The 26414-nt window shown below is 34.3% G+C and overlaps 4 protein-coding genes across 4 annotated transcripts; 2 read left to right on the top strand and 2 right to left on the bottom strand.

Moving 5' to 3' along the window:
* Positions 1-488: 488 nt before the first annotated feature.
* On the bottom strand, positions 489-7700 carry LOC135949285 (uncharacterized). The gene is made up of 2 exons (XM_065498798.1): positions 7372-7700; positions 489-1695 (listed from the first exon to the last, which is right to left on the bottom strand). Exon 2 carries the CDS (start codon positions 1691-1693, stop codon positions 731-733), a length of 963 nt encoding a protein of 320 aa, XP_065354870.1. The 5' UTR covers positions 1694-1695; positions 7372-7700; the 3' UTR covers positions 489-730.
* On the bottom strand, positions 1740-2693 carry LOC135949382 (uncharacterized). Its single transcript, XM_065498932.1, has one exon. The coding sequence runs from the start codon at positions 2691-2693 to the stop codon at positions 1740-1742; it is 954 nt and encodes a 317-aa protein (XP_065355004.1).
* Positions 7701-9574: 1874 nt separating the features above from the next.
* On the top strand, positions 9575-10228 carry LOC135949373 (uncharacterized). Its single transcript, XM_065498920.1, has one exon. It carries the CDS (start codon positions 9575-9577, stop codon positions 10226-10228), a length of 654 nt encoding a protein of 217 aa, XP_065354992.1.
* Positions 10229-21914: 11686 nt separating this feature from the next.
* Positions 21915-24886, top strand: LOC135949365 (uncharacterized). Its single transcript, XM_065498906.1, has 2 exons — positions 21915-24464; positions 24797-24886. The coding sequence occupies exons 1-2, from the start codon at positions 21915-21917 to the stop codon at positions 24884-24886; spliced, it is 2640 nt and encodes an 879-aa protein (XP_065354978.1).
* The last annotated feature ends 1528 nt before the right edge of the window (positions 24887-26414 follow it).

Below are 26414 nucleotides of genomic sequence, written 5' to 3'. Positions count from 1 at the left end.
CCCACAACACACCCCATATCAAAGGATTTTATTCCGCCGTTCGCCTGAAAAAGAACTCCAAGAATTTGAGCTACAGATCGTAACATTTGGAGTTAACTGTGCTCCATATTTAGCCCTGAGAACTCTTCTCGAACTTGCAGAATGTTGTAATAATGATTACCCCGAAATCTCTACCATACTCAAAGAGAATATGTATGTCGATGACGTACTATCAGGATCACATGACCTTTCTGTAGCCTTAAAATCAAGAGATAACCTAATTAAAATCCTAAATTCTGCTGGATTCCCTCTCCGTAAATGGATTTCGAATGAAAAATCCCTACTAAAAGGCTTAGAACCCGAACATTTACTTATGTCTGATACAAAGAGCTTTGTTTAAGGCCAAACCCTTAAATAAAACACGGTTCTTTATTATTTTTAATTTTAATAATTCACTTTTATTTTTGATATTTTTTGTTTTTGTTTATTATAAAATTCACTTATTGGTTTTGTCTTTGATTATATCGACTGTGTCACGGTCGCGGTCAAAAAATGAACTGTGTTTGTTCTTTACTTGTTATTATGTTAGAAGCAATAAGTCAAATGTACAAAGGGTACATTAAGATGAGAGAAAAAATAACTGTAGCTATGTACATAAAGAAACCAAAATAAATTATTTTTGTTGATCAGGGTCGTCGGTGTTATGAGGTACATCTCTAAACATTCCGCCCCCCATGACAAGGTGAAATATTTAATTAAGTTCTAATTCTTCAGCGGGTCCAGAAAATACGTAGCCTAAAGCTGTTTTAACTGCGATCACTTGTTCCAATGCTGAGTCCAAGGCTGCATCGCGTCGAATAGCAGGATATAGATCGGAACCTAATTCAAGATCGATCGGAGTGTTCGATGTAGGTGCAAGATCAGCTAATAAGTTTTCGCCAAAATCTGTTGATGGGTCTTTTTTCATTGGACCAGAGTAGGGTCTTTTTGGTAAGTCCTGGGTGATCAGTGCTTTAATTTCACGAGTCCATCGAGAGTTTTCATGACGAGTCTTGATTTGAAATTTGGCGAATTGAAAACCCTGAATATTTTTGGTTGGTAGAATCAGTTTTTGCACGCAAGATCTTGAGATTCGTGAGATTGTAAGGGACTGATTTATTACAGCACGGATTGGATACCAAATTTCCATTTTGTTATGGGTAATTTTTACGGTGGCTGTGGGTACAAAAACCTTTGTCCAAACAAATTGATTGTTCTCAACAGCTTTTGGTTTAACTTTTGGTGACGTCATATCAGGTTTTTTCGTTAATTCAGCAGATTTTGTTGAATGTTGAATTTTAGTACTTCCTTGAATTGGAACATCTTTGGAATCATCACAGGATGACGTTGAAGAGCGTGAAGAAAAGTTTTGCTTTCGTGTTGGACCAGCAGATGAGTGTCGTTTTGTTTCTGTGATTGCTTTGAGTTGAGGTGCCTCATGAAGAAGGGTGTGATGTCTTCGACTGCATTCACGGCATACGAGCTTGCTTAGACACTGTGAAGTAAGATGTGATCTGGCCAAACAATTTTGACAATAATGCTTATTTATGATGGTTTCAAAACGTTGGTACGGGTCAGATTTCAAAAAACGTTGACATGATTTTAAGGGGTGATCATCTTTGCATATTCCGCACGACCAATGCCAATTTGGATTTCTATTTTTGTTGGATGACATGACTGGAAATGTAAAAAAACATATTTTTTTTTAAAAAATTATTAGATTAGTTGTGAAACAATACTACGAGTTTTGTTATGGGTCTAGTAATGATTCCATTTGCAGTGCGAATATCAACTACTCTGGTATTTTTGTCATGTCCGAAATATGTTTTTGTAATTCGACCCAATTTCCATTCGTTGGGTGGTAAGTTACTGTCTTTGATGACAACTAGATCATCAACCTTAAGATTTTCGGATTGATATTTCCATTTGTATCGACGATGTAGTTCTCTTAAATATTCTGTTTTCCATCTCTGACAAAAGGAATGATAAATGATTTTGAGGCGTTTCCAGCGATTGGTTAGAGTCAAGTTTTCATTCTGCAAGTCTTTTTCAGGTGGGGTCATAAGAGAAGTACCAATAAGAAAGTGTGCTGGAGTCAATGGTGATAGGTCAGTTGGGTCGTCACTAGCAGGACTTGAAGGTCTAGAGTTTAAGCAGGACTCGATTCGGGTCAAAATTGTGGAGAGCTCTTCAAATGTGAATTTCATATTTGGAATCATTTTACGTAGATGAGTCTTAAAGGACTTTACACCGGCTTCCCAAAGCCCTCCCATATGTGGGCTACCAGGGGGAATGAATTTCCAATCGACGTTTTGATGACTGTAATGATGAATAATATTTTGTTGAAGAGTTTTGACGAATTCGAGTCTTTCCTTTTTCAAAAGTTCTGCAGCACCAACGAAATTTGTTCCATTGTCGGAATAAATAGTAGATGGACATCCACGCCTTCCTATGAATCTTGCAAAGGCCGCCAGAAAAGACTGAGTTGATAGGTCACTTGCTGCTTCTAGGTGCAGCGCTTTAGTGGCAAAACACACGAATATGCACACGTAACCTTTTGTAATAAGGCATGCTCGTCCAGTAAAGTTTCGAATGTTGAAGGGTCCAGCATAATCTACGCCAGTATTTGTGAAGGGTCTGGAGAGAGTCGTGCGCTCTGGGGGTAATGATGCCATAATTTGTTCTTGGGTATGCTGTTTGTATAAAATGCATATTTTGCAATTGCGAACAACGGTTTTTGCTAGAGATTTTAACTTAAAAATCCAAAATTCTGTCCTTATGCTTCGAATAATGAGTTGGTTTCCTCCATGTAAGGTAATTTTATGGGTAAATTCTGCGATGAGTCGAGATAGTTGACAATCGTAAGGAAGCATAATTGGATAACGTTCGTTATACGTTAAAGCTGGCGAAAGAGTAAGTCTACCATTAGCTCTCATAATTCCTTTGGGGTCCAGGAACGGATTAAGAGTTAAGAGGCTGCTTTTTGGAGATAGTTTTTCTTTCTGTTGTAACTTTTTGTAATCTTCTGGATATAGATTTTTTTGTGTCAATACGATAAGGCGATCTTTCACATCTTTAATCTCGTCTGCTGAGATTTCTAGTGTTGAAATATTGAAGTTAGTTCTGTTAGGGCCGGAGTTTCTTCTCCACCGTAGTACATAGGCTATAACTCGATAAGCTCGTGATAATGAAGAGAAACGATTTAGCGGGTCTTCATATGTTGAGGTCATTAACACTTTGATAGTTTTGGATTCTAAATTTGTGTCATTAGCAGATTTTTGAACTGGCCATTGATGTTTTGGTAATTTTAGCCACGAGGGTCCAAACCACCACAAATTGTTGCATTTTAAGTCTTCTGGGGAACATCCTCGGCTAGCAAGGTCAGCTGGGTTTTCCTTGGAGTCGACATGATACCAGTTTTTAGTACCAACCTTTTGTAAAATTTCAGAAACGCTATTTCCAACAAATGTATTCCAGCAGTTTGGGGGTTTTTTCAACCAGGCTAACACTATTGTTGAGTCTGTCCAGAAAAAAGATTTAAATTGGTAGTTTTGAAGATTAGGTAAGATTCCTGAGGCTAAATTTGCTAATAAGACTGATCCACATAACTCGAGTAGTGGCAAAGATAATTTTTTAAGAGGAGCAACGCGAGTCTTCGAAGTTAAGAGAAAAGTTTGCGCAGGTTTGTTTTCCATTTCGATGCGGATGTAAAGCACTGATGAATAAGCCTTTTCTGATGCGTCGCTAAATCCATGTATTTCAATGTCACAAGTTGGTATATATTTTACCCAACGTGGTATTTTTAGCGTGTTGATGGATGGGCAATTCTTGACGAACTTTTGCCATTTGAGGCATGTGAGCGGCTTCAGAATGTCGTCCCACTCTGTTTTATCTAACCAGATCGTTTGCATTATTATCTTAGCTTCGATAATAACTGGTGACAGCCATCCGCAAGGGTCAAAGAATTTGGCAATAGTAGATAATACTTCGCGTTTTGTATAAGCCTTTTTGAGTTCAACTTCAGGGGGTGTGAATGTGAAAGAGTCTGAAGAAATATTCCATTTGATCCCAAGAGTCTTGGTTCCCGCGTTTTCTGATAAGTTTAACCAATCTAGGGGTAATAGTGTTTCCTTTGGTAAATCTTGGATTACTCGAGGGTCATTGGAGGTCCATTTCATCAGGTTAAATCCAGCAGATTCTAGGGCAATTGATAATTCCTTTCTGGATCGGATAGTATCGTCTAAATTATGTCCGCCGGCGAGAACGTCATCGACTTACATATTTGTCTTAAGAATTTTTGATGCTAGTGGGTAAGTTGATTTGACATCCTCAGCTAGCTGCATAAGTGTTCTTATAGCCAAGAAAGGGGCACAATTGACTCCAAATGTAACTGTAAGGAGTTCAAAATCCTCTATAGGATCATTTGGTGATTTACGAAATAGTATTCGTTGATATCTGGTTTGAGTTGGGTCGATAAGTATTTGGCGATACATTTTGGTAATATCTGCGTTAAATACAAATCGATAAAATCTCCACTTCAATATAAGGAGCACTAAGTCCTGTTGAAGAATGGGTCCTGGATATAGTATGTCGTTTAAACTCTTCTTGTTTGAAGATGGACTGGAGGCATTGAATACCACTCTAAGTTTTGTGGTCAACCGTTCTGGTTTTATTACTGCGTGGTGCGGCAAGTAATAATTCGGGTACTTGTCAATTTCCACGGGGGAGACTTTCTGCATTTGTCTCAACTCAAGGTACTCTAGAATAGTTTGATCATATTGCGTCTTAATGTCAGGTCGGTTGCTGAGCATTTTCTCCATACGTAGGTATTGAGCCATAGCAATATTTCTAGAAGAACCAATTTCGTTTCCGATTTTAAAGGGCAGGGTAACAATACACCTTCCCGATTCTTGGCTGGTTGTTGTCGATTTGAAATTATCTTCACAATAGATATCCTCATCTGACCTCAAAATGTTTTTTGGGGTATCCTCCACCTCCCAAAAACGTGTGAGGATTTGGTCTGTAGATGCCGTATTACAAAGTGATATTGAAGACATTGATTGAGTCGTTTGTACAACTTATCCCCCCACAATCCAGCCAAATACTGTATTTTGTGCCAAAAGGGATCCAATAGATTTCATCGGAATTTCTAAGCAATAAATCGATGGGCCTAAATCGAGACCGATTAATAAGTCAATAGGGCGACTTGTAGTGAAATGAGGGTCTGCTAATTTGAGGGTAGCAGCCTTGCTTAAGTGCTTCGAGTCTAACGTTTGCGGTGGTAAATTAGGAGGAAGGGTCTTAAGAACTGGTGCCCAAACTTCTAATTTAAAACAAGGGTCCACTCGGGAACAAAGGTTAAACAAGCAAGCTTTTGTGGAAATTTCCGAGACGGTTTGACTCAATCCAGTAACGTGAACTAAGTTTGGTTTAGTAGGTAGTTTTAAACGGGTTTTCAACTTTTCTGATATAAATGTTGACTGAGATCCAGGGTCGATAATAGCTCTTGCCTCGAATCTCTGGCCTCTTGATTGTATATGTACAACTGCAGTAAAGAGCAAAGTTTCCTTCTCAATTTTATTCTGAGGGGATCGATTGGCTTCATGTAGGGTCAAGGATGTTATGTTAGGAATCCCTGAATTTGATGTGGACTGTATATGGGGTATCTGTGCGGCGGATGTACTTGGTTGTACTGAAAGTGGTTCCTGACCCACATTTGTAGATTGAGTTTCTGATCCCTTATGCAACAACGTATTGTGTCGTTGTTTACACACTCTACAGCTGTATTTACTTGCACAGTCCTTGACACTGTGTTTGACCGAAAGACAATTTTAACACGAATTTGTTACTCTAACTAAGTGAATTCTATCGTTAACATTTTTTGATAGAAATGAGGGGCATAATCGTAGCGGATGAGACTGTTTACAATGTTGACAATTGTAATTCGAATCATTTCGATTAGCCTTATTGAATTTGGAGTGTCGTTTATTTTGTGACCCATTTTGAGGATTTGGGGTATTAGTTTGAAATGAGTGTAAACGTTTTTCCTTTGAATTTTTATGAGTGTCCGACTTGGATTGGCTTGATTTTGTATTGCCTGTTTGAATATGACCGACAGCTTCTAATGTTTTGAATTTATGGGTCAGAAAATCATCAAATTCTTTCCAACTGGGAATTTTAGCGGAGTCACTTAAAGTGTTTTCGAATTCTTCTAAAAAGTTCCTAGGAAGCTTGGTTGAACATAAATATGTCAGAATTGGGTCCCAGCTTTGTGTTTTTACGTTTAACATACATAGAGACTGAATACAAATATTTATGGTTCGTTGAAGTTTCTTAATTGATGTAGCAGAATCAGCGGAAACTTGTGGGAGATCAAATAGAATCTTGAGTTGCCCATTTACCTGCATTCGTAAATTTTCGTAGCGGTCTGTAAGGTTTTTCCACGCTAAATCAAAACCATCATTTGTTAAAGGGACATGAGTAATGATTTCTCGGGCTTCACCCCCCGTTTTTTGGGTCAAATGAAAAAGTTTTTCAACCTTACTTAACTTGGGACTTTGTATATACAGGGCTGTAAATAGGTCTCGGAATGTTGGCCATGAACTATAATCCCCATAAAATGTGTCTATATCGCAGGGTGGCAACCTGATAAATGAATTAGAACAGTTTTCCTCATTTGGATTATGTGCCTGTGAAATTCGTTCTACTGTTTGAGGTGTTTCTTTGAGAACTCCAATTTCAGCATTAATTGACCCTATGCAGCGTTTATAAACTTGCATTGTAGTAGAATAATTTTTTCTAATTTTTTCTTTGTCTACAGGTTTTTTGTCTTTATCTAGCAAGTCCTCATCATCCATACATTCCTCATATGCTCTCCTTACTTTTCTCCATAAAGTGTCTAATTCCACGCGTAAAACCTCTAAAGCATGTACGTTGTCTTCTGCACTTGCTGCAGCATGCAATGATTCGAAATGAAGAAGGTCTTTTGTGCGGTTGATGAATTGCGTGAGAGACATTTTATTTTTTTATTTAATTGACGGTTGGAAAAATAAAAAGGGTCAATAGGGTACGAGTCAGTAAAAAAAATCCTGCTAGTGATAATTTGTGTCGCGGCAATGTAGTCCAGAATTTGAGAAACAAAAAATATTTTTTTTTCCCAAGATATTTTATAATAAATAATGAGATGGCCACTCTATTACAATATCAACGGCAACAGAAAAATAAAACATACAGGGTCATGTATAAACAGCACCAAACAATTGCAATTAATTGCAGTTAAGATGAGATTCAAATTTTGTGTTTGCCCTTTATTTGTCTTATTTTTCTTCTCCGCACTATCTTGTTGGTACTTACTTTGAGTCTTTGTAGTATTTATTGTTGTTTGTTTTCTGATACTGCTCCTCGACTAAGCTGTATGTGTCATGAAGAACTTGTGTGTTGACTGTGGTCTTTACGGCTGCGTTGTCGACTGAGGCTGGATATTGACTGCTGCGGCGACTGAGGCTGGATGCTGACTACTGCGACGACTGAAGTTGATTGTTCACTGCACTTTTTCTTTTTTGTATTTGCCGTTATATTTTTTTTGTCTATGGCTATCTTGAAATTTGGCAAAAACTATATTTTAAATTTTTTGATTTTCTGTTTTTGAGTCACAATATTTATTCCAAAGGAAATTTTGTTTTATTTAAATTTTGAGTCACAGAATTCTTATTCCAAATTTAATTTAAATTTTTATTTTGTTAATCAATTTTGGGTCACAATGTACAATATGTATGTAGTATGTCTGTATATTTTTTTTTTTTAACACTTTTTAATCCGGTTTTGAAGGAACAATGTTTAAGGCCAAACCCTTAAATAAAACACGGTTCTTTATTATTTTTAATTTTAATAATTCACTTTTATTTTTGATATTTTTTGTTTTTGTTTATTATAAAATTCACTTATTGGTTTTGTCTTTGATTATATCGACTGTGGCACGGTCGCGGTCAAAAAATGAACTGTGTTTGTTCTTTATTTGTTATTATGTTAGAAGCAATAAGTCAAATGTACAAAGGGTACATTAAGATGAGAGAAAAAATAACTGTAGCTATGTACATAAAGAAACCAAAATAAATTATTTTTGTTGATCAGGGTCGTCGGTGTTATGAGGTACATCTCTAAACAAGCTTAAAGAAACAGTTACAACCAAAACGTTAGGACTCCGCTGGAATGCGAGCCAATCCGAAATAATATAACCAAGCGAACTGTTTTGTCTGATATTGCACGGTTATTTGACCCCGCTGGATGGATAGCCCCAAAGATCATTGTCGCGAAAATGATAATGCAACAGATCTGGAAAGATCAAATCGAATGGGATGATTCCCCAAAGCCAGAAACTTTGCGAAGTTGGCTTTCGTTTTTAAATGATTACCCTAACATAAGAATAATAAAAATACCCCGATTTGTTAATTATAAACCCTCATATACCGCAGAACTTCACGGCTTTTGTGAAGCTTCTGAGAAAGCCTATGCTGCTACCCTATATCTTCGAACTACAAGTGAAAACGGTCACATATCCACTCATTTACTCCTATCCAAAACTAAAGTTGCCCCGGTTAAATTCGTTACTCTCCCCAGGAAGGAACTATGTGGCGCTGAACTGTTAGCCAAATTGATCGCATCATTTCTGTCTCAAATTAAGTTTGATAAATGCAAAATGCATCTCTGGACAGATTCAACTATTGTGTTATCATGGCTTCAAAAACACCCCTCGCATTGGACCACTTTTGTCGCCAATAGAATCACGTCTATAGTAGATAAAGTTGGAAATGATAAATGGCGTCATGTTTCCTCTAAAGACAACCCAGCTGACTTAGGATCACGAGGGCTAACTGCAAACGAATTGATATGCAACGATTTATGGTGGCATGGACCAATGTAGCTTAAACTCCCTAGTTCCGAATGGCCGTCAATATTGCCCATTATAGACACTCACGAAGAAATTAGGCCCGTAAAGACTCATTTGAATCAAAACGCTGATGATATATTAACTCGCTTCTCTGATGTCTCACGTGCAATGCGTGTAATCGCTTACATATATCGATTTTACCATTTTACTCACCCACGTTATAAAACCACATTTAATTACCCCTCTCTCACCATTCAACACACGGAAATAAAACTTGTTAAACTTCGATTAGTGGTTTCTTGTCAAAAGTTTTACTTTCCAGAATATTCACTGCTTTCTAATGGACAAGAGATTCCCAAAAAAAGCCCTTTATTAACATTTAACCCGTTTATCGATTCAGATAACATAATGAGGATCAATGGTAGACTCTCGAGATGTGAAATGCTATCTTATGATGAGCGATTCCCTATGATTCTCCCCTACTCTGGTCGTTTTACCCGATTATATTTAGAACTTTTACATAAATACACAATACATGGAGAAAATTCGCTTCTAATACGTCTAGTACGTTTAGAGTTTTGGGTACCTAAGCTAAAAAATCTTGTAAAAACCATTATATATAACTGCAAGACTTGTGTTTTATATAAGAAAAAACAAAGTCAACAACTCATGGCTTCACTTCCACCTGAACGCACATTCCTTTCCCGACCTTTCACCAACACCGGTCTAGATTTCGCTGGCCCATTTAATATAAAGTCATATGTTGGTCGAGGGTGTAAAATAACCAAAGGATATGTACTAGTATTTGTTTGCTTTGCTACGAAAGCAATTCATTTGGAAGCCACCAGTGAAATTTCAACCCAAGTCTTTTTGGCGGCATTTTCCCGTTTTTTCTCACGTAGAGGCACCCCACAAGTTCTATACTCTGATAATGGCACAGCTTTTGTAGGCGCAGCTAACATATTTAATAAAACACAAGAAAATCTCTTCTCCCAAGTACGATCTAATATCCTGTCTCAAAATGCCTTTCAAAACATTGAATGTCGTTTTAATCCCCCTGGTTCTCCTCATATGGGCGGACTCTGGGAGGCAGGTGTGAAAAGTTTTAAATCACACCTCAAGAAAATAACCCATGCACAAACTTTTACCTTTGAACAATTCACAACGATGCTTACAAGAATCGAAGCTTGTCTCAATTCAAGGCCATTAAGTCCAATGAGTGACAACCCCACTGAGATAAGTGCTCTGACACCCGGCCATTTTCTTATTGGTGCCCCTCTGCTCTCACCCCCGGAACCAGACTTTTCTATTCGACCACAATAGATGGCAAAAATTAAATATACTACACCATCATTTTGCTTGCAGATGGAAAGAAGAGTATTTAAAGGAATTGCATAAACGCATCAAGTGGAAATACCCCCAAAGAAACTTCGTTGTTGGTGATCTCGTTGCAATCAAGAAAGATCATCTTCCCCCAAATGAATGGCGACTTGGTCGCATACAAACAATTTCCCCTGGTCACGACAATAAAGTCAGAGTAGCAGAAATTATTACTTCAACTGGTCCTATAGTTAGGCCAATTGTTAAATTAGTACTTCTACCCGCTGCTAATGATGAATCAAACTAATATCTCCCTTATCTTTACAGCATTATGCCTCCACTACACCGTCAAAGACGAAATTTATCTCCCATCACAGAAAGACGAAGATATCAACCTCAACAACCAGACTGCCGTTTGTGTAAAAGAGACCATCCCTTGCGCACATGCTATCGATTTAACAACATGAATATTACAGAGAAACTCAAAATTGTCAAGAAGTATAAATACTGTCAAAATTGTCTGGCACATAGTCACGTCCTGGCAAGATGTTGTAGCTCAGAAAGATGTCACAAATGTCACCAAAAACATCATACTCTTTTACATTTTCATGAGCGAGTTCGGCCTACACTAAACATCCTTACCAACCCAGAAGCTAATCTACTCCAGTCAACAATTTTACGACCCACTGTCATAGTAAAAATCCAGCTCAGTGGAGAATGGCGTGATGTACGTGGTATTATAAATCCATCAATAGAAAACAGTGAAATTGCTGAGTTCTTTGCCAATTGAAAGGACAGGTTCCAGTCGCATTTGGAAAATCCCCTTTAAACCACACTTTGCAATAGACCTGTGGTCATTGTAAACGCATAAGTAACAAAAGAGTTACCACAATTTCAAATACCAATGGAGCTAGATGCTTCGATTGCTGAGCCATACAAAAATCTACATCTGGCGGATCCAAGATTCTATAACTCGTCAGAGATTAACTTGATCCTCGGTGCCGATGTTTACCCACATATCATAAAATCGGAAATTCATCCACCAACACTCATTTCACCGATGGCCCAGGACACCGTGTTAGGCTGGATCCTAATCGGAAAAGTTCGCCCATCCTAAATACATAACAATTATATATATTTAAATTTATATATTTAAAATTTAATATTTTTTTAATTGTTTTTCAAATTTTTTTTTTTGAAATTGTTTGTTAATGTTTTTTTCCAAATTTTTTTTTTTTAAAAAAATGTATGACAAAAAAAATTTTTAGATGAAAAAAAAAACGGGTTAAAAAATATTTTTCCCGATTTTGACCCATTGTAGGTCTAACTTACTATAGCCTTATCAACATCGTTGCAATGGACTTTGAAATATCTATCATTAGATATCCATATTGTCTATATTAATGACTTAGTAATCCAGATATAGATCAAAAATAGGTCAAAAATCGAGGTTGTCCCGGTTTTTTGCTCATATCTCCGTTATTTATGGACCGATTTTGCTGATTTTAAATAGCAAACTTCTCGAAAGCATATCTGGGGTCTTCAGAAAATTGATTTCAACAGACAGACGGACAGACAGACGGGCATGGCTTAATCGACTCCACTATCTATAAGGATCCAGAATATATATACTTTATAGGGTCGGAAATGAAAAATTTAGAAATTACAAACGGAATGACAAACTTATATATACCCTTCTCACGGAGGTGAAGGGTATAAAAAACCTAATGAATTTTCGTAAAAACATAAAATTTGAATCAAATTTAAAATATTTTGATAATTATTTTTTTTATAAATTATAAAATTTTTAAATCATTTGCTGTTTCTTAAAATAAAAAAAAAAAAACTAAATGAATTGTATTTATTATCTTTGCCTACACTGTAATTATTCTTTTATCTTATTGTATCTTATAAATCTAAACTAATATCTAGTTGTCATAAAAAAAACCAAAACAAATCTGCATTCTAAAAATTGTATGTCAATCTTTGAAATTGTATTTTTTTATAATTCCAATTTGCTGTAAAACTCTTTGAATTTATTTATAAATGAAATTTTCTCAATTATTTATCTTGGAATTTCGACGCCGTCCTTTTGTGGTTTTGCGTAACCGCAAGGGGGCCGGAATGTTTAAATCAAGAACATTATTTGTAAACTGACACTGAACTGCCCTTATTTTATTTACCAATGGTGTATTGGAAAGCATGCACCAAGGTGCATTTAATAAGGTGCCATCGGCAGCACAGCTGATTATAGAAATAGCACGCACAAATGTCAAACTACATTTATAAAAAATATTCGCCCGTATGCCCGTTTGTCAAACTCTATATATAAAAAATAAGTGAATTCGCCTGTATACGGGCGTACGGGCGAATATTTTTTATAAATGTAGTTTGACATTATCGCGTTCTATTTCTATAATCAGCTGTGCTGCCGATGTCACCTTATTAAATGCACCTTGGTGCATGCTTTCCAATACACCATTGGTAAATAAAATAAGGGCAGTTCAGTGTCAGTTTACAAATAATGTTCTTGATTTAAACATTCCGGCCCCCTTGCGGTTACGCAAAACCACAAAAGGACGGCGTCGAAATTCCAAGATAAATAATTGAGAAAATTTCATTTATAAATAAATTCAAAGAGTTTTACAGCAAATTGGAATTATAAAAAAATACAATTTCAAGGATTGACATACAATTTTTAGAATGCAGATTTGTTTTGAGCACCTTGCTCATTACATTGTCTTTATCTTTTTGAATTCGCCGTAGATTATAATTGTAAATATAATTGATTTTTGTTAATGCAGGTCAGTTCAGTTGATCAGCGACCAAGAAAGAAGCATCGATTAAAAGAATTATACAAAATAAATAAAACCAGTTTTCTTTTCTTAAACAAAACAACAACAATTGTGAAACATATAAATTAATAAGAACCCCATAAAAACTTATAAGTAAAAATAAAATTATTACATCTTTTTAAAAACCCAACAAATTTCTTGTGTGTTAAATTCTTTAAATTTGCAATATTTTGGAATAAAATATTTGAGTAAACCCCACATAATCAAGTATTGTATTAAATATTTAACATTCCGAGGTGTCCTACTTTGGGAACTCCTGCACGCGCTCTTGGTTGACTCATGAGGTCCTAATTCAAAACTTTAATTCGACAACACTTCCTCTTTTCGCATGTCAAATTTCATTAAAATCGGACCAACCGTTTAGGAGTTACAGATTTATTTCCCTCTTTATTTTTCTACACGTAAAGTAAAACGTAAGCTTTCTTTTGTTTTTGGTTTCATTCCATTCCGATTTTGGTTGTTGCACAGTGTATTTGCTCAAAAAATATTAACCAATTTTTTAGCACAAATTTGTTTGACGTGTTTACTCTTACAATTGCTTTGTAAGATCAAACAGCATCAGATAAAATAAAACGAAATATTTTGTTTTGAATCATCCAAAGTAAAATAAGTTTTTAAAATAATAAAAGAGTTCAAATATATTTTTTTTAGTGGTTACGTCTTTTTCTTCAAATATTTGTCATGTGTAACACTACCTTAAATCAAGATATACAATTTCAGATTTTTTTTTGGCAAAATTTTTCATTTATTCATAACCCATTTCGAGATATTCGAATGCAAAGTTGACCAAGGGCAACTTTTCTGATTTGAATATTTATAATGCACATTTTGTTTTGATACAAGTTCTTAAATAGAGACATTATGCATTGACTTTTGATATCTAAAATCTTCCTGAGGGTACAAAGAGTCAAAATAGAATGCATAAGAAACTATGCGATTGCAAATAACTAAGTTTTTGCTTTGCAAAAGTTGACCAAGGGCAACTTTTCTGATTTGAATATTTATAATGCACATTTTGTTTTGATACAAGTTCTTAAATAGAGACATTATGCATTGACTTTTGATATCTGAAATCTTCCTGAGGGTACGAAGAGTCAAAATAGAATGCATAAGAAACTATGCGATTGCAAATAACTGTAAGTTTTTGCTTTGCATTATCACATATTTTGATGTCCCGTGCGACATTGAAAAACAACATTTGGTATCAGTGCGTCGAAAGTACATGCAGAAAGATTATCAAATATTGAGTCCAAAGTTTGGACTCCAAACAGAGATTTTTAATACAATTAAAATAAATAACTTTACTGAAAAATAAGAACATTTATGATTTTGGTACTGATATAAAGTTGGTCCCGTGCGACATCGTAAGTGTGAAATTTTAAAATTATTTTTTCTTACATAAATGAAATAAATCATGTAAATATGGACAACATCACATAAATATGGTAAAATTGTATCTTCTGCCGTCTGATCAGATTAAAAAGCATTCTTTGTTATATAATTTAGATGGAGAGAAGTAAAAAGAATTCCAGGTGTATCCCAGTTGGACTACTTTTGTTGCAATGGGCAAGGAGGAACTGCGTATTCTGAAAAAAATATCCGTTTGATATTCCTGAAACTACTTTCATTTAAATTTATTTTTTTAATTGTATTTACTGATATACAATACTTAGCCCTATGTCTATATTTGATAAATTTTTTGAATGAGAAACGTCAAAATGGTTGTCTAGATAAAAAATTATAATTTTTTAGTGTTATTGCTTCGTTATGACAAAATTCACTCACTGATTCACTGACTCATCAGTAATGAGTGAGTGAGTGAATGAATAAGACAGGCCTTGTATTTTTATATATATAGATTTTTAAAAAAAGGCCCAAGAAGTAAATCGTACGTATAATTTAGTAACTGTGTGTATTAGATGGGTCAATTTTTTTCTCGACAAAGCGGTTATCAAAATCGTAATCTACGATGAATTCTAAGAAGTTTTGCCGAAGAAACAATGGGTCTAAAATCAAAATGGAGCTTCGCATTTTTAACGCCTTTTTCCAATTTTGAGCCTTTTAAGAAACTTGACTATGTTTGGGCTTTTTTAAAAGGAAAGAAAGGCAAAAAGGATGAATCTTTGCAAATGGAGAAGATTAACAATAAACTTCACCCTAGGACCAGTGTTGCCAATTTAGCCCTTTTTGGGCTAAATTTAGCCCTTTTCAATCTTGTTTAGCCACAATTAATTTAGCCTTTTTTATTTTCATTTAGCCATTTTTATGACTAAATCAAAACTAATATATTTACTCTAATGATCTGAAATTTTTGCTGTTGAAAATTAGTAAAATTAGTTCAAAAAAATTGGCAGGGATATTGTGACAAAAATTAACTAAAAATGTTGAACCAGTAAACAATTTAATTAAGCACATACAAATTGTTGGACATTCCATACATTAAAAAAATGCCATAACTAATATAGAGAAAATGGACGTTATTTGAATAAAAATTGTTAATAAATATGTTAATGGTTTACGCGCGGGTCCGGGCGTTTATAAAATCATATATATGGTTAAAGAGAATACTTTTAACTTTATCTGGGCGATGTATTGACGTAAATATAGTACTTTAACAAATGTTTTATAACACATGCCATGTAGTATACCGTTTTCAAAGACTACAATCCAACCAATTTAGAAAGAAAAATTCACTTCATTATCGATAATAATTTAGCTATAATAATTTTTATCTGATCAAATATAGAAAAATAACTTTTTTCTAAATTTAAATTAAATATTTAAGTATACATATTTTGGCTACCTTAGTTTTGATATGTTTACTAACTAATGGCAAAATTTATGTTTTTGCCAATGAAAATCAATTCTGTACGGCGACGCGTCGCGACGTGTATAATTTTTAGAATATTTTTTTTCTGCATTACATGAGAGGCATATTTGCCATATATTCACTTATCAAAATATTCTCCATCGAAGTTATCACAAAGGATTACTTTATATATAATTTGTCTTTCATATAAAAAAATTTGCAGGTCAGGTGATACGTACGAGGCTTTAAAAACATCGGCATATGATATACGTGTGGCCCCGTATTACGTTATTTTAAAGTTAAGGATCAACATACAGGAATAAATATTCTTATTTTCTTGCATTTGAACGTGTGTTATATTCACACATTTTTGTTTGTCTATTCGGCATAGCCGAATGTAACATTCTAAGTTGTTTTTTGTGTCAAATGTACGTATTTTTTTTAATTAAAAATGTTAGCCCTTTTTTAGCCTTTTTTTCTAAGTATTTAGCCCTTTTTGTTCACCATGAATTGGCAACACTGGCGAGAACCTAAAACCGATATTTTGGATCACAGTGGGGGAAATGAATGCAAATAAATGTGTAAGTTCCAAACCAATAATCCGACTTTAATAAAATTTCTCACAACTATAGAGAAGTTGTTACTGAGCTTAAGTTTTAAATTGGGACTTTCAACATTAAGGTGTCTCGGGTATATTAAAAATTAAAAATGATGCCAAATTTTTGTTCTCTATCCGATTTGAAAGATTTGTACATATGTAGAATCTACAAGAAGAGAGCTACAAAACATATTACCTATATTTTATCTTTTAAGTTTACGAGATATTCACCATTGAAATTTAAAATTTTATGTTATTTACATACCTTGGTCTTTATTTTTGCAAATAGCTGATCCAAACCTCTCCCGATTTTTTTCAAATATATATTTTTTAATTAACAACTAATTTATTAGTATTGTAAGGATAAAATTATTTCAAAATCGATACCAAGTCAAAAGTTATGTGCACTTAAATTAAAAAAAAAATTAAAAAGTGTTTTTTTTCGCGATTTTTTTCGAAAAAAGTACCTAAATTAATCTTGTTGGCGGTACCGAGATCTGTTGCAACTAGCAACAGAATTTTATAAGAGTTGTTTAAACTAGTTTTAAAGGTAAAAAAATTATTCATATGCTTGTAATATTTTTTATTTATTTGCATTGAAAAGAAACAAAATTTAAAAAACTACGTATGGGCTGATTTTTCATTGGCCAAATCATATGCAACAAATTGTTTAGAAAACATTTATGTCTATAAATCTTAATATTTAATGGCAAATCCTATATTTTCAACATCGGCAAGGCAGAGAAGGTATGAATGGGCAATACAATTTGAAGGAATAGCGTTACAAGCATCTACCAATCCTTGAAACATAATATGTGAATTAGTGCAATTTTCGTGATCGATTCTTTGATTAACGATTTCTCAATGGGGTTTAGATCTGGGGGGTTACTGTGTAATTCGATTCGAAAATGAAAATCTTTCGAATGGCATATTCGATACGAAAATTAAATTGCACTGTCTAACGCCTTCGAATACCTTGCAGCGAAGTGTTAATATGAATGCGGGTAAAAGTAACAAATACTTGGGAGCACTTGACCTTAAATGTCAAAATGAATCAACATAAAACTTGCCAGCTCTTTTTACGTGACAAATTTAAAAAAAAAATATTCTGTAGTAAAAACGTTTAAATAAATTGAAACTTTTTATTTTGTACTAGCTGACCCGGTGCGCTTCGCCACCCCAATTAGAAGAAAGAAATAGTACTATCAAGTCTCACTTTGTTAATCTAATTGTAAATGTCTAATTTCTAATTTCATATTTCTGGGTTCATTATTATAGAAAATGCAAAATGTGTTCATAATTTTAAATTTTTAGGTTTATTATTTAAAATATTCAAAAAGTACCATTGCAATAAGGAAATAGTACCATCGATTATCACTTTTAAATTCGCATTCCCTAAACCATAACCCGTCAAGTTTGAATTTTAGATTTGTATATCATTTCCTATATTATCAACTAATTTTGTTTCTATAATACTTCATATTTAATAAATTATCACAAAACCGAAACCGTGGTTTTGCAATTCTTCCTTTTTTTGGAAACTCTAGGTCCATTATTATAGGAAATTCAAAAAAGTACCATTAGAGGGTCCATATAAGCTTAATTTCATGGCTTTAGGTTCATTGGTGAAGAAATTACAAAAAGTACAATTCGAATAAAGAAAAAGTACCAAAAAGTCTCCCCTAGAATTCTAACTCACTTAGGACCATGTATGCTTAATTTCATGTTTTTAAGTCCATTGCTATAGACAATTAAAAAAAAGTACCATTAGAATAAACAAAAGGTACGCTTGAATTTTCAATCACTTAGGACCATATACGCTTAATTTCATATTTCTAGGTCCATTATATTATAGAAAATTCAAGAAGTACCATTAGAATATAGAAAAAGTACCAAAAAGCACCCACTTGTAGTTTCCCACTCACTCGGTTACATATAAGCTTTATTTCATGTTTCTAGGTTCATTGGTGAAGAAATTACAAAAAGTACCAATCGAATAAAGAAAAAGTACCAAAAAGTCTCCCCCTAGAATTCTCACTCACTTAGGACCATATATGCTTAACTTCATATTTCTATGTTCATTATTACAGAAAATTCAAAAAGTACCATTAGAATATAGAAAAAGTACCAAAAAGCAGTCACTTGTAGATTCCCACTCACTCCGGTCTTAATTTCATGTTTTTAGGTTCATTGGTGAAGAAATTACAAAAAGTACCATTCGAATAAAGAAAAAGTACCAAAAAGTCTCCCCTTACAATTCTCACTCACTTAGGACCATATATGCTTAATTTCATGTCTCTAAGTCCATTGTTAAAGAAAATTCAAAAAAGTACCATTAGAATATAGAAAAAGTACCAAAAAACCCACACTTGTGGGTCTCCCCCTAGAATTCTCACTCACTTATGACCATATATGCTTAATTTCATGTTTCTAAGTCCATAGTTATAGAAAATTCAAAAAAGTACCATTAGAATATAGAAAAAGTACCAAAAAACCCACACTTGTGGTTTCCCACTCACTCGGTTTATATATAAGCTTTATTTCATGTTTCTAGGTTCATTGGTGAAGAAATTACAAAAAGTACCATTCCAATAAAGAAAAAGTACCAAAAAGTCTCCCCTAGAATTCTCACTCACTTAGGACCATATATGTTTAATTTCATGTTTCTAAGTCCATTATTATAGAAATTTCAAAAAAGTACCATTAGAAGAACAAAAAAGTACCTATAGTACAGTTCACACATTTTGGTACCTAAATATTATCCCCTATTCCTAACACTAACTTCACTCAAATACATATCAGCTAACTTTAATGTCGATAACTGAAATAATTTAAAATGTTAAAAAAGTACCATTAGGAGAAAAGTACCAATTTCCCTTTTCTTACTTGAACACCCCTCAAGTTTGAAATTTAAAAATATTCCATTTTGCCAAAATTGTTTATGCTACAGCCATGTATCAAAATATTAAAATCTGTGTTAATGTGCCCAAGAATAAATATGTTTTAAAAAAAGTACCAAACTGTTTACCCGGATTTGGCCCAATATACACCTTGGTACTCGAGTTCCAAATAACACCCTGTTAGTTAATTGTTGTATGAATCCAGGAACCAACGTTAAAAAAATTATCAAAATTGGCTTAATAATTTCAAATATAATGTATTTTCCCGATTTTATCCCCTTTTTGGTACCTTTTTTATCCCCATTGAGGTGGTACAATTTCATTCAAATAAATTTATGTAATAAAATAAATTTCATAATAAAATATTCGTATGTCTATGTCAAACTATAGAAAAACATATTTTATGAAAAAGTACCAAAAATTAACACAATTTTTATCCCTTATAGGTTCGAATTTCCAAAAAGTACCAAACTTATATTTTTTATTTTTTGTTAATTAAAGAATACGATTTAAAATTTGTTTCTATGTTTATTAGTTTAAAAGATACATAGGGTGCAAAAAAGTACCAAAATACAGTTTTTACCCGTTTTCTCCCCTAAAAGTTTCGAATTTCCAAAAAGTACGAAACACCTGTCAGCTTATTTTTTAAATGGAGTAACATGCTATTTTAAGTTTTTTTGTATCTTTATTAGTTTTGAAGATATAAGGTTACCGAATTTACCCGTTTTTACCCTTTTTTACCCCCTAAACGTTCGAATTTCCAAAAATCCCTTCTTATCGGATTGTTTTGGGGAGGAAGGAACCCACAGTTAAAATTTCGTGATTCTAGCTTCAGCCGTTTGGGCTGTGCGATGATGAATCAGTCAGTCAGTCAGTCAGTAACGTTACTCTTTTATATATATAGATTAAAAACGTTTAAATAAAAGGGTTTAAATATACCATAAAATGGATTGTGTTTATCTGTGGATGGATGACAGTGACGACGATGCTCTACCAGAAAGAGTCCAATGGAAGTTGATAAGAGACAATTCCAATATATTGGCTCTTAATGAAAAAAAGTAAGTAAATATTATGCAGATATTCTAAGAAATTATAAGAATTACATAAATTCATATATGTACATCTTAGCTTTATTAAAAATTTTAGACTCAACAAAGATGCCTTAAGTTCTCCTCAAAGGTCCACAGCGATTCCACCTTTGCTGAAATTAGCCACTACACTGAAAATTTTAGGCCAAGGTGGATACCAACATCAAGTTGGCCAAGATCGTCTCCTAGGAATATCACAACAGTCAAATTCTAGTTGTATTGCAGAAGTGTGTCAAGCGATAGAAGATATTCTCTGTCCAAAACACATAATTTTTGAAATGACAGATGAAAAAAAACGGGATGCCAAATTACATTTCTATAATAAGTGTGGAATACCAGTAGTGCGATTCACTAACTTTTATAACGATAATCGTATCGTTAAAATAAATATAACGAAAATTTATCGAATTTGCTAGTCAGTAAAATTTTTAACCACTTTCGCTGTCGGTTGAAGTAAGCTGTTATATTAAGCAGTTTTTTTTCGTTATCTTAGCGACAATAATTTAAGTTGTGTTTATTTAATCGATAAAGTGTATTTGCAATTTTTTCTTCGTCATCTTCATCTTTTGTAGCTGGAACTATCGTAAAAATAATGGAAACACAATTTTGTTTACTTAACTTATTAATATTTACAATAAAATATAAAACAAGTAAGAGAGCTATATTCGGCTGTGCCGAATCTTATATACCCTTCACCAAAATATACTTTAAAATAAAAATTTTAAATATTTTTAGGTAAACAAAATTTAATTTTTTTTCCAGTTGTTTTTTCGAAATTGTTTTTTTAAATTTAATAATTTTTTTTTTTAATTTAAAAATTTTTTTTTAATATTTAGTGAAAAAAAATGTTGGTGAAAAAAAAAATTCGAGTTTTAAAAATATAAATGACGGTTGGGAGCCTTCTAACTGCTAGCTAACAGTCTACTGGGGTGGGTTCTTGTCATATATAATTCTCTGATCTCACATATCCAGAATTTGTACTTTAACACATAATATTAAAGACTCCCTTGCCTCGGTTAGTGGTTTAGAGAAAACAAACATTAAAAATCAAAATCAAATAAACTATTGTAACCATTAAGTTGTCCTAATTACTTAATTATTCTACCAACACTAACATTATTTATCCCTAACATTTAATTCCCTTATCAACACTACCATTAGTTGTAGCAGGTGGCAATGATCTGATTGACCAATGAGCAAAGAGCTTCTAAATAAAAACTTATCGAAATTCGTTAACTCGCCATTGACCAATCAGAACAAAGCTACTAAACTTTAATTTAAGTTTTGCATTTAGATTCTAAGGAAAATAATTTAAGATTAAATAAGCTGTGAAAATAAAAAGACGTCTTCAGGACAAATAAAAAAAAGGTGAAAATTCAAATAAAAAACAAGAGTTTAAAGCTCAGGTGTGGGGTATTTAAAAAAAACAAATACCGAAAATGACGTCTCGACTATCCAAAGAGCAGCTGTTAGACGGATTGAAACATGCTGGTGCGGAAATTCCAGCAAATGCTTCTTCCTCCCGGCTTCGTGAGCTCTATGACAATGTTGTCGTTGGAAATTTTAAAGAGGCTGGAGAACCTTCGGTTTCATCGGAAACGTCTACCGCTGCAACTGCCTCATCTGGTATAGAATGCCTCATCTGGTATGCAAATTTAAAACTCGAAGTCAATAAATCTCAAGCAAAAGCTAATAATGATGTGAAGCCTAATGATGCCAGATATGAACCTGAAGTAAAACACAATTCTGAGGCCAAATCTGATGTTAAAACAAGACCTGCAGATATTAGCAAGGAAAGTCAATTAGCCGTTACTGCTGTTGTCGCTTCAACTCAAGATTCCGTTAATGAAGCTGCTAATTTGGACCTTCAATTGGACATTTTGCGAAAAAAACATGAGTTATTAAAACTTCAACACGCGATCGCTGATTTAGAAAATGGCGGCTTATTGCAGACCGAAGTTACACAAGTATCAACACCACATGTCACCTCGAACCGATTGACCTTTCGTGACATTGAGCACACCATCGCCAAGTTCGATGGTGAGAACCGGGCATACGGTGTGTATGATTTTCTACGAAATTTTGATCGCGTTATGAATATGGTTGCTGCTGACAAACTATTTAAATACACTTCTCTGTGTAACTCGCTGACGGGCACCGCACGGCTTTTATTAAATAGAACTGACGTTATTAGTTACGCTCAACTAAAGGCAGCACTAGTCAAAGAATTTGGCCGAGCCATAAATCGCGGCGAAATTTATAAAATTTTAAGTAACTACAAGTGGAATAAAAAGGATAACCTCCGACGTTATGTGTTAGAGATGGAAAATATTGCATCCCGCTGTGATGACATAGACGAATTTGAACTAATTGGCTTTATTATTAGTGGTATGCAAGACAATACACCAGAGGCATATTTGCTTATGAACGCTCGTACATTGGATCAATTTAAAGAGTCCTTGGATTTGTACGAACAGCGCCGTGCTAGCCGTCCTGTCATCAGCCGTGTTGCAGACACTCCAAATAAACCAATGATGACAAAAAGATCGGCTGAGGCCACTTCTGTCCCATCGGACACTGCCAATATACGATGCTATAATTGTACACAAATGGGGCACTTTCAAAGCAAATGCCCTTACGATAAGCGACCTGATGGAAGCTGTTTCCGCTGTTGGCAGATGGGTCATGATCATCGTAATTGCACTTATCCCAAGAAGTTACTGACTCAGCGTAAAAGGGAAATTGCCGCTGTGAGTTCTGATAATGCTGACGTTAGAGATGATTTTTACGAAGATACCATTAGTGCTGTAAATAATGTAAGTATTGCCTTTTGTGATAGTGAGATCAAGTGCAGAAGATTTATGAATTGTTTTTCTCTTTTTGATACCGGTAGCCCAACTAACTTTGTAAAGAGATCTTATGTTCCACATTCCGTAAATAATACTGCAATTAAGTCGAAATATCGCGGCCTAGGCCAATATGTTATGATGACTTATGGAACAACAGAAGCAAAAATTAAATTTAGAAACCAATGTGAAAAGATAGTATTGAATATTGTGCCGGACACAACTATGTCTATCCCACTCATACTGGGGCGAGAATTTCTTAATAAATTTAATATTCATTTGTATAAAAAATTAAAAAAAGAGTTTTCAAATAAATGTACTGAATTTCTGGATGAAAACCGATCATTTTTCTGTGCACTTGATCTTAATAGGGAAGTCAAACCAAGAAGTCAATCAGCTGTTAGTAGTGATGTAGAAAAAATAATATCCTATAACCGTGACTATTTGAATCGCGACCAAATTACTCGGTGTAAATTAAATGAAGACTTAGGCAAGGGCAATGCGATAAAATCTGAGATTTTATGTGAAGATGAATATGCTGCTGGTAACTACTGTGATTTAGAAAGCATTTTATTTGATGTTTGTTGTGTTTATACGACTTTATCAGATGTTGATGTCAATCCGAATCTCAGTCAAGAGCATTTTGAAAATTTGCGTGATGTGATTTACAGAAACTATCTTGAGGCGAATGATATAGAGGTAAAGCCTTATGCGTATGAAATGAACATCAAATTAACAAGTGATACTCCATTTCATTTTTTGCCACGCCGTTTATCCTATTATGAAAGAGGGGAATTGCGGAACATTACAGACAAATTAGTTGAAAATAATATAATTAGACCCAGTGAGTCTCCTTACGCTTCTGCTGTAGTTTTGGTAAAGAAGAAAAATGGAGAAATACGTAAATGTGTAGACTATCGTGCTTTAAACAAGCTTACTATTAGAGATAATTTTCCATTGCCTCTAATTGAGGATTGCATAGAATATTTGGGTGGCAAAAAGTATTTCACCACCATTGATTTAAAGAACGGGTTCTTCCATGTCAAAATGGCTTCAGATTCAATAAAATACACGTCTTTCGTAACACCATACGGGCAATTCGAGTACTTACGTATGCCTTTCGGTCTAAAGAATGCACCTGCCGTATTTCAACGTTACATCTATAATATTTTTACGGACTTAGTTGACAAAGGATTGATAATAATTTACATGGATGATATTATCATTGCCACAGCTGATTTTTGTACACATTTACTACTAATTTGTAAAGTTTTATGTAGAATAAAAGAGAAGGGACTGAAGTTACAGTTAGCTAAATGTAAATTTGGATACAATAAAATAGACTACTTGGGATATTCCGTAAGCCCAGAGGGAATACGCCCGGGTGATTCTCATTTGGCTGCTATAAGGCTTTATCCATTTCCACGTAATCAAGCAGAGATGAAGACTTGTTTAGGTTTGTTTTCGTACTTCAGAAAATTTGTACCGAATCACGCAAGAATTACAAAAACCTTGAGGCAGCTGACACGAGATGGGAAGTATGTGCCAACAGAAGAGTGTTATAAGGCATTCAATTCATTAAAGAATGTGATATCATCCGGCCCTGTACTTGCTATATATGATCCACAAAAACAAACCGAATTACATTGTGACGCAAGTTCATCTGGGTTTGGTGCAGTTCTTTTACAACGCCAATTAGACGGAAAGTTTCATCCTGTAATGTTTTTTTCTAGAGCTACAACTGCTGCTGAAATGCGATATCATAGCTTTGAGTTGGAAACTTTGGCCATTATTTATGCTTTACGCCGTTTTAGGGTCTATCTACAGGGAATACCCTTTAAAATTGTTACTGACTGTAACTCATTGACGTTAACTTTAGGCAGGAAACAATTGAATCCTAGAATTGCTCGCTGGGCACTGGAGCTAGAAAATTTCAACTACACCATACATCACCGTGGTGGTGTTGGTATGGGACACGTTGATGCCCTAAGCCGCTGTCCAACCGCTGGAACTGGTAATGCTTCTAATGATTGCAGCGCTGTTGTTGGATATAAGCAAAAACGAGGGAAGATTGAATTAATCGCCACCGTAGATTCTGAGGAAGTAGATTTTTATGTTCAAGTTGCTCAAAACCGTGATGAGAAAATTAAGCTACTAAGACGGAGATTGGAGAATGAGAAGATAAACAATTTTGAGTTAAAAGATGGATTAGTTTTTAGAGTAGGAATAGATGAGTCTCTGCTGTTATTTGTACCTTCTGAGATGGAACTTAATGTAATTAGACTTATACATGAAAAAATATGTCATTTAGGAGTGGAAAAAACTTGCAATCAAATAAAAAGAAACTACTGGTTCCCAAAAATGCAGCTAAAGGTAGATAAATTTATAAAAAATTGTATTCGATGTATTATGTTTTCTGCTCCAGCGCGCATTAACGAACATAATTTACATAGCATTCCCAAGAAACCAACTCCTTTTGACACTATTCACATAGATCACTTTGGTCCGTTGCCATCTATTAATTCGAAGCGAAAGCACGTTCTTGTTATAATTGACGCCTTTAAGAAGTATGTTCGTCTTTATCCGGTGATCTCCACCAGTACAAGGGAAGTTATAGCATGTTTGGACAAGTATTTCAGTTACTATAGTAGACCAAGACGTATTGTATCGGACCGTGGGACCAGCTTTACTTCCATAGATTTTAGCGCTTATTTATTGAAGAATAATATATCGCATGTAAAAGTGGCTACAGCCTCTCCGCAGGCTAATGGACAGGTAGAGCGCGTTAATAGGATAATAAAAGCCATGTTAGGTAAAATAACAGAACCTATTAGTCATGCAAACTGGTCTGCTATGCTAGGTAAAGTCGAATACGGTTTAAACAATACTATACATTCAACAACGAAAATAGCCCCTAGTAAACTACTGTTTGGTGTTTATCAAAGAGGCGAGGAAGTTGATAAACTTACGGAATATCTTGAGGAAAAACTAGATACAAACACGGAATGCAATTTGAATGAGATTCGGTTGTCTGCTTTAGATGCTATAGAAAAATCACAAGATTATGCACAGCAACTTTTTCAGCAGCGTAGC

This window comes from Calliphora vicina, chromosome 1, assembly GCF_958450345.1.
Source record: "Calliphora vicina chromosome 1, idCalVici1.1, whole genome shotgun sequence".
NCBI lineage: Eukaryota > Metazoa > Arthropoda > Insecta > Diptera > Calliphoridae > Calliphora > Calliphora vicina.
This window is presented reverse-complemented; position numbering and strand designations above follow the sequence as displayed.

What these genes read in the sequence shown, in the direction of transcription:
- LOC135949285 (XM_065498798.1), bottom strand. Translation starts at nt 1,693, where the DNA reads ATGTCATCCAACAAAAATAGAAATCCAAATTGGCATTGGTCGTGCGGA.
- LOC135949382 (XM_065498932.1), bottom strand. Translation starts at nt 2,693, where the DNA reads ATGGCATCATTACCCCCAGAGCGCACGACTCTCTCCAGACCCTTCACA.
- LOC135949373 (XM_065498920.1), top strand. Translation starts at nt 9,575, where the DNA reads ATGGCTTCACTTCCACCTGAACGCACATTCCTTTCCCGACCTTTCACC.
- LOC135949365 (XM_065498906.1), top strand. Translation starts at nt 21,915, where the DNA reads ATGACGTCTCGACTATCCAAAGAGCAGCTGTTAGACGGATTGAAACAT. An exon ending in GTCTAAAGAATGCACCTGCC is followed by an intron (nt 24,465 to 24,796) that starts GTATTTCAACGT and finishes TTCGTACTTCAG; the next exon opens with AAAATTTGTACCGAATCACG.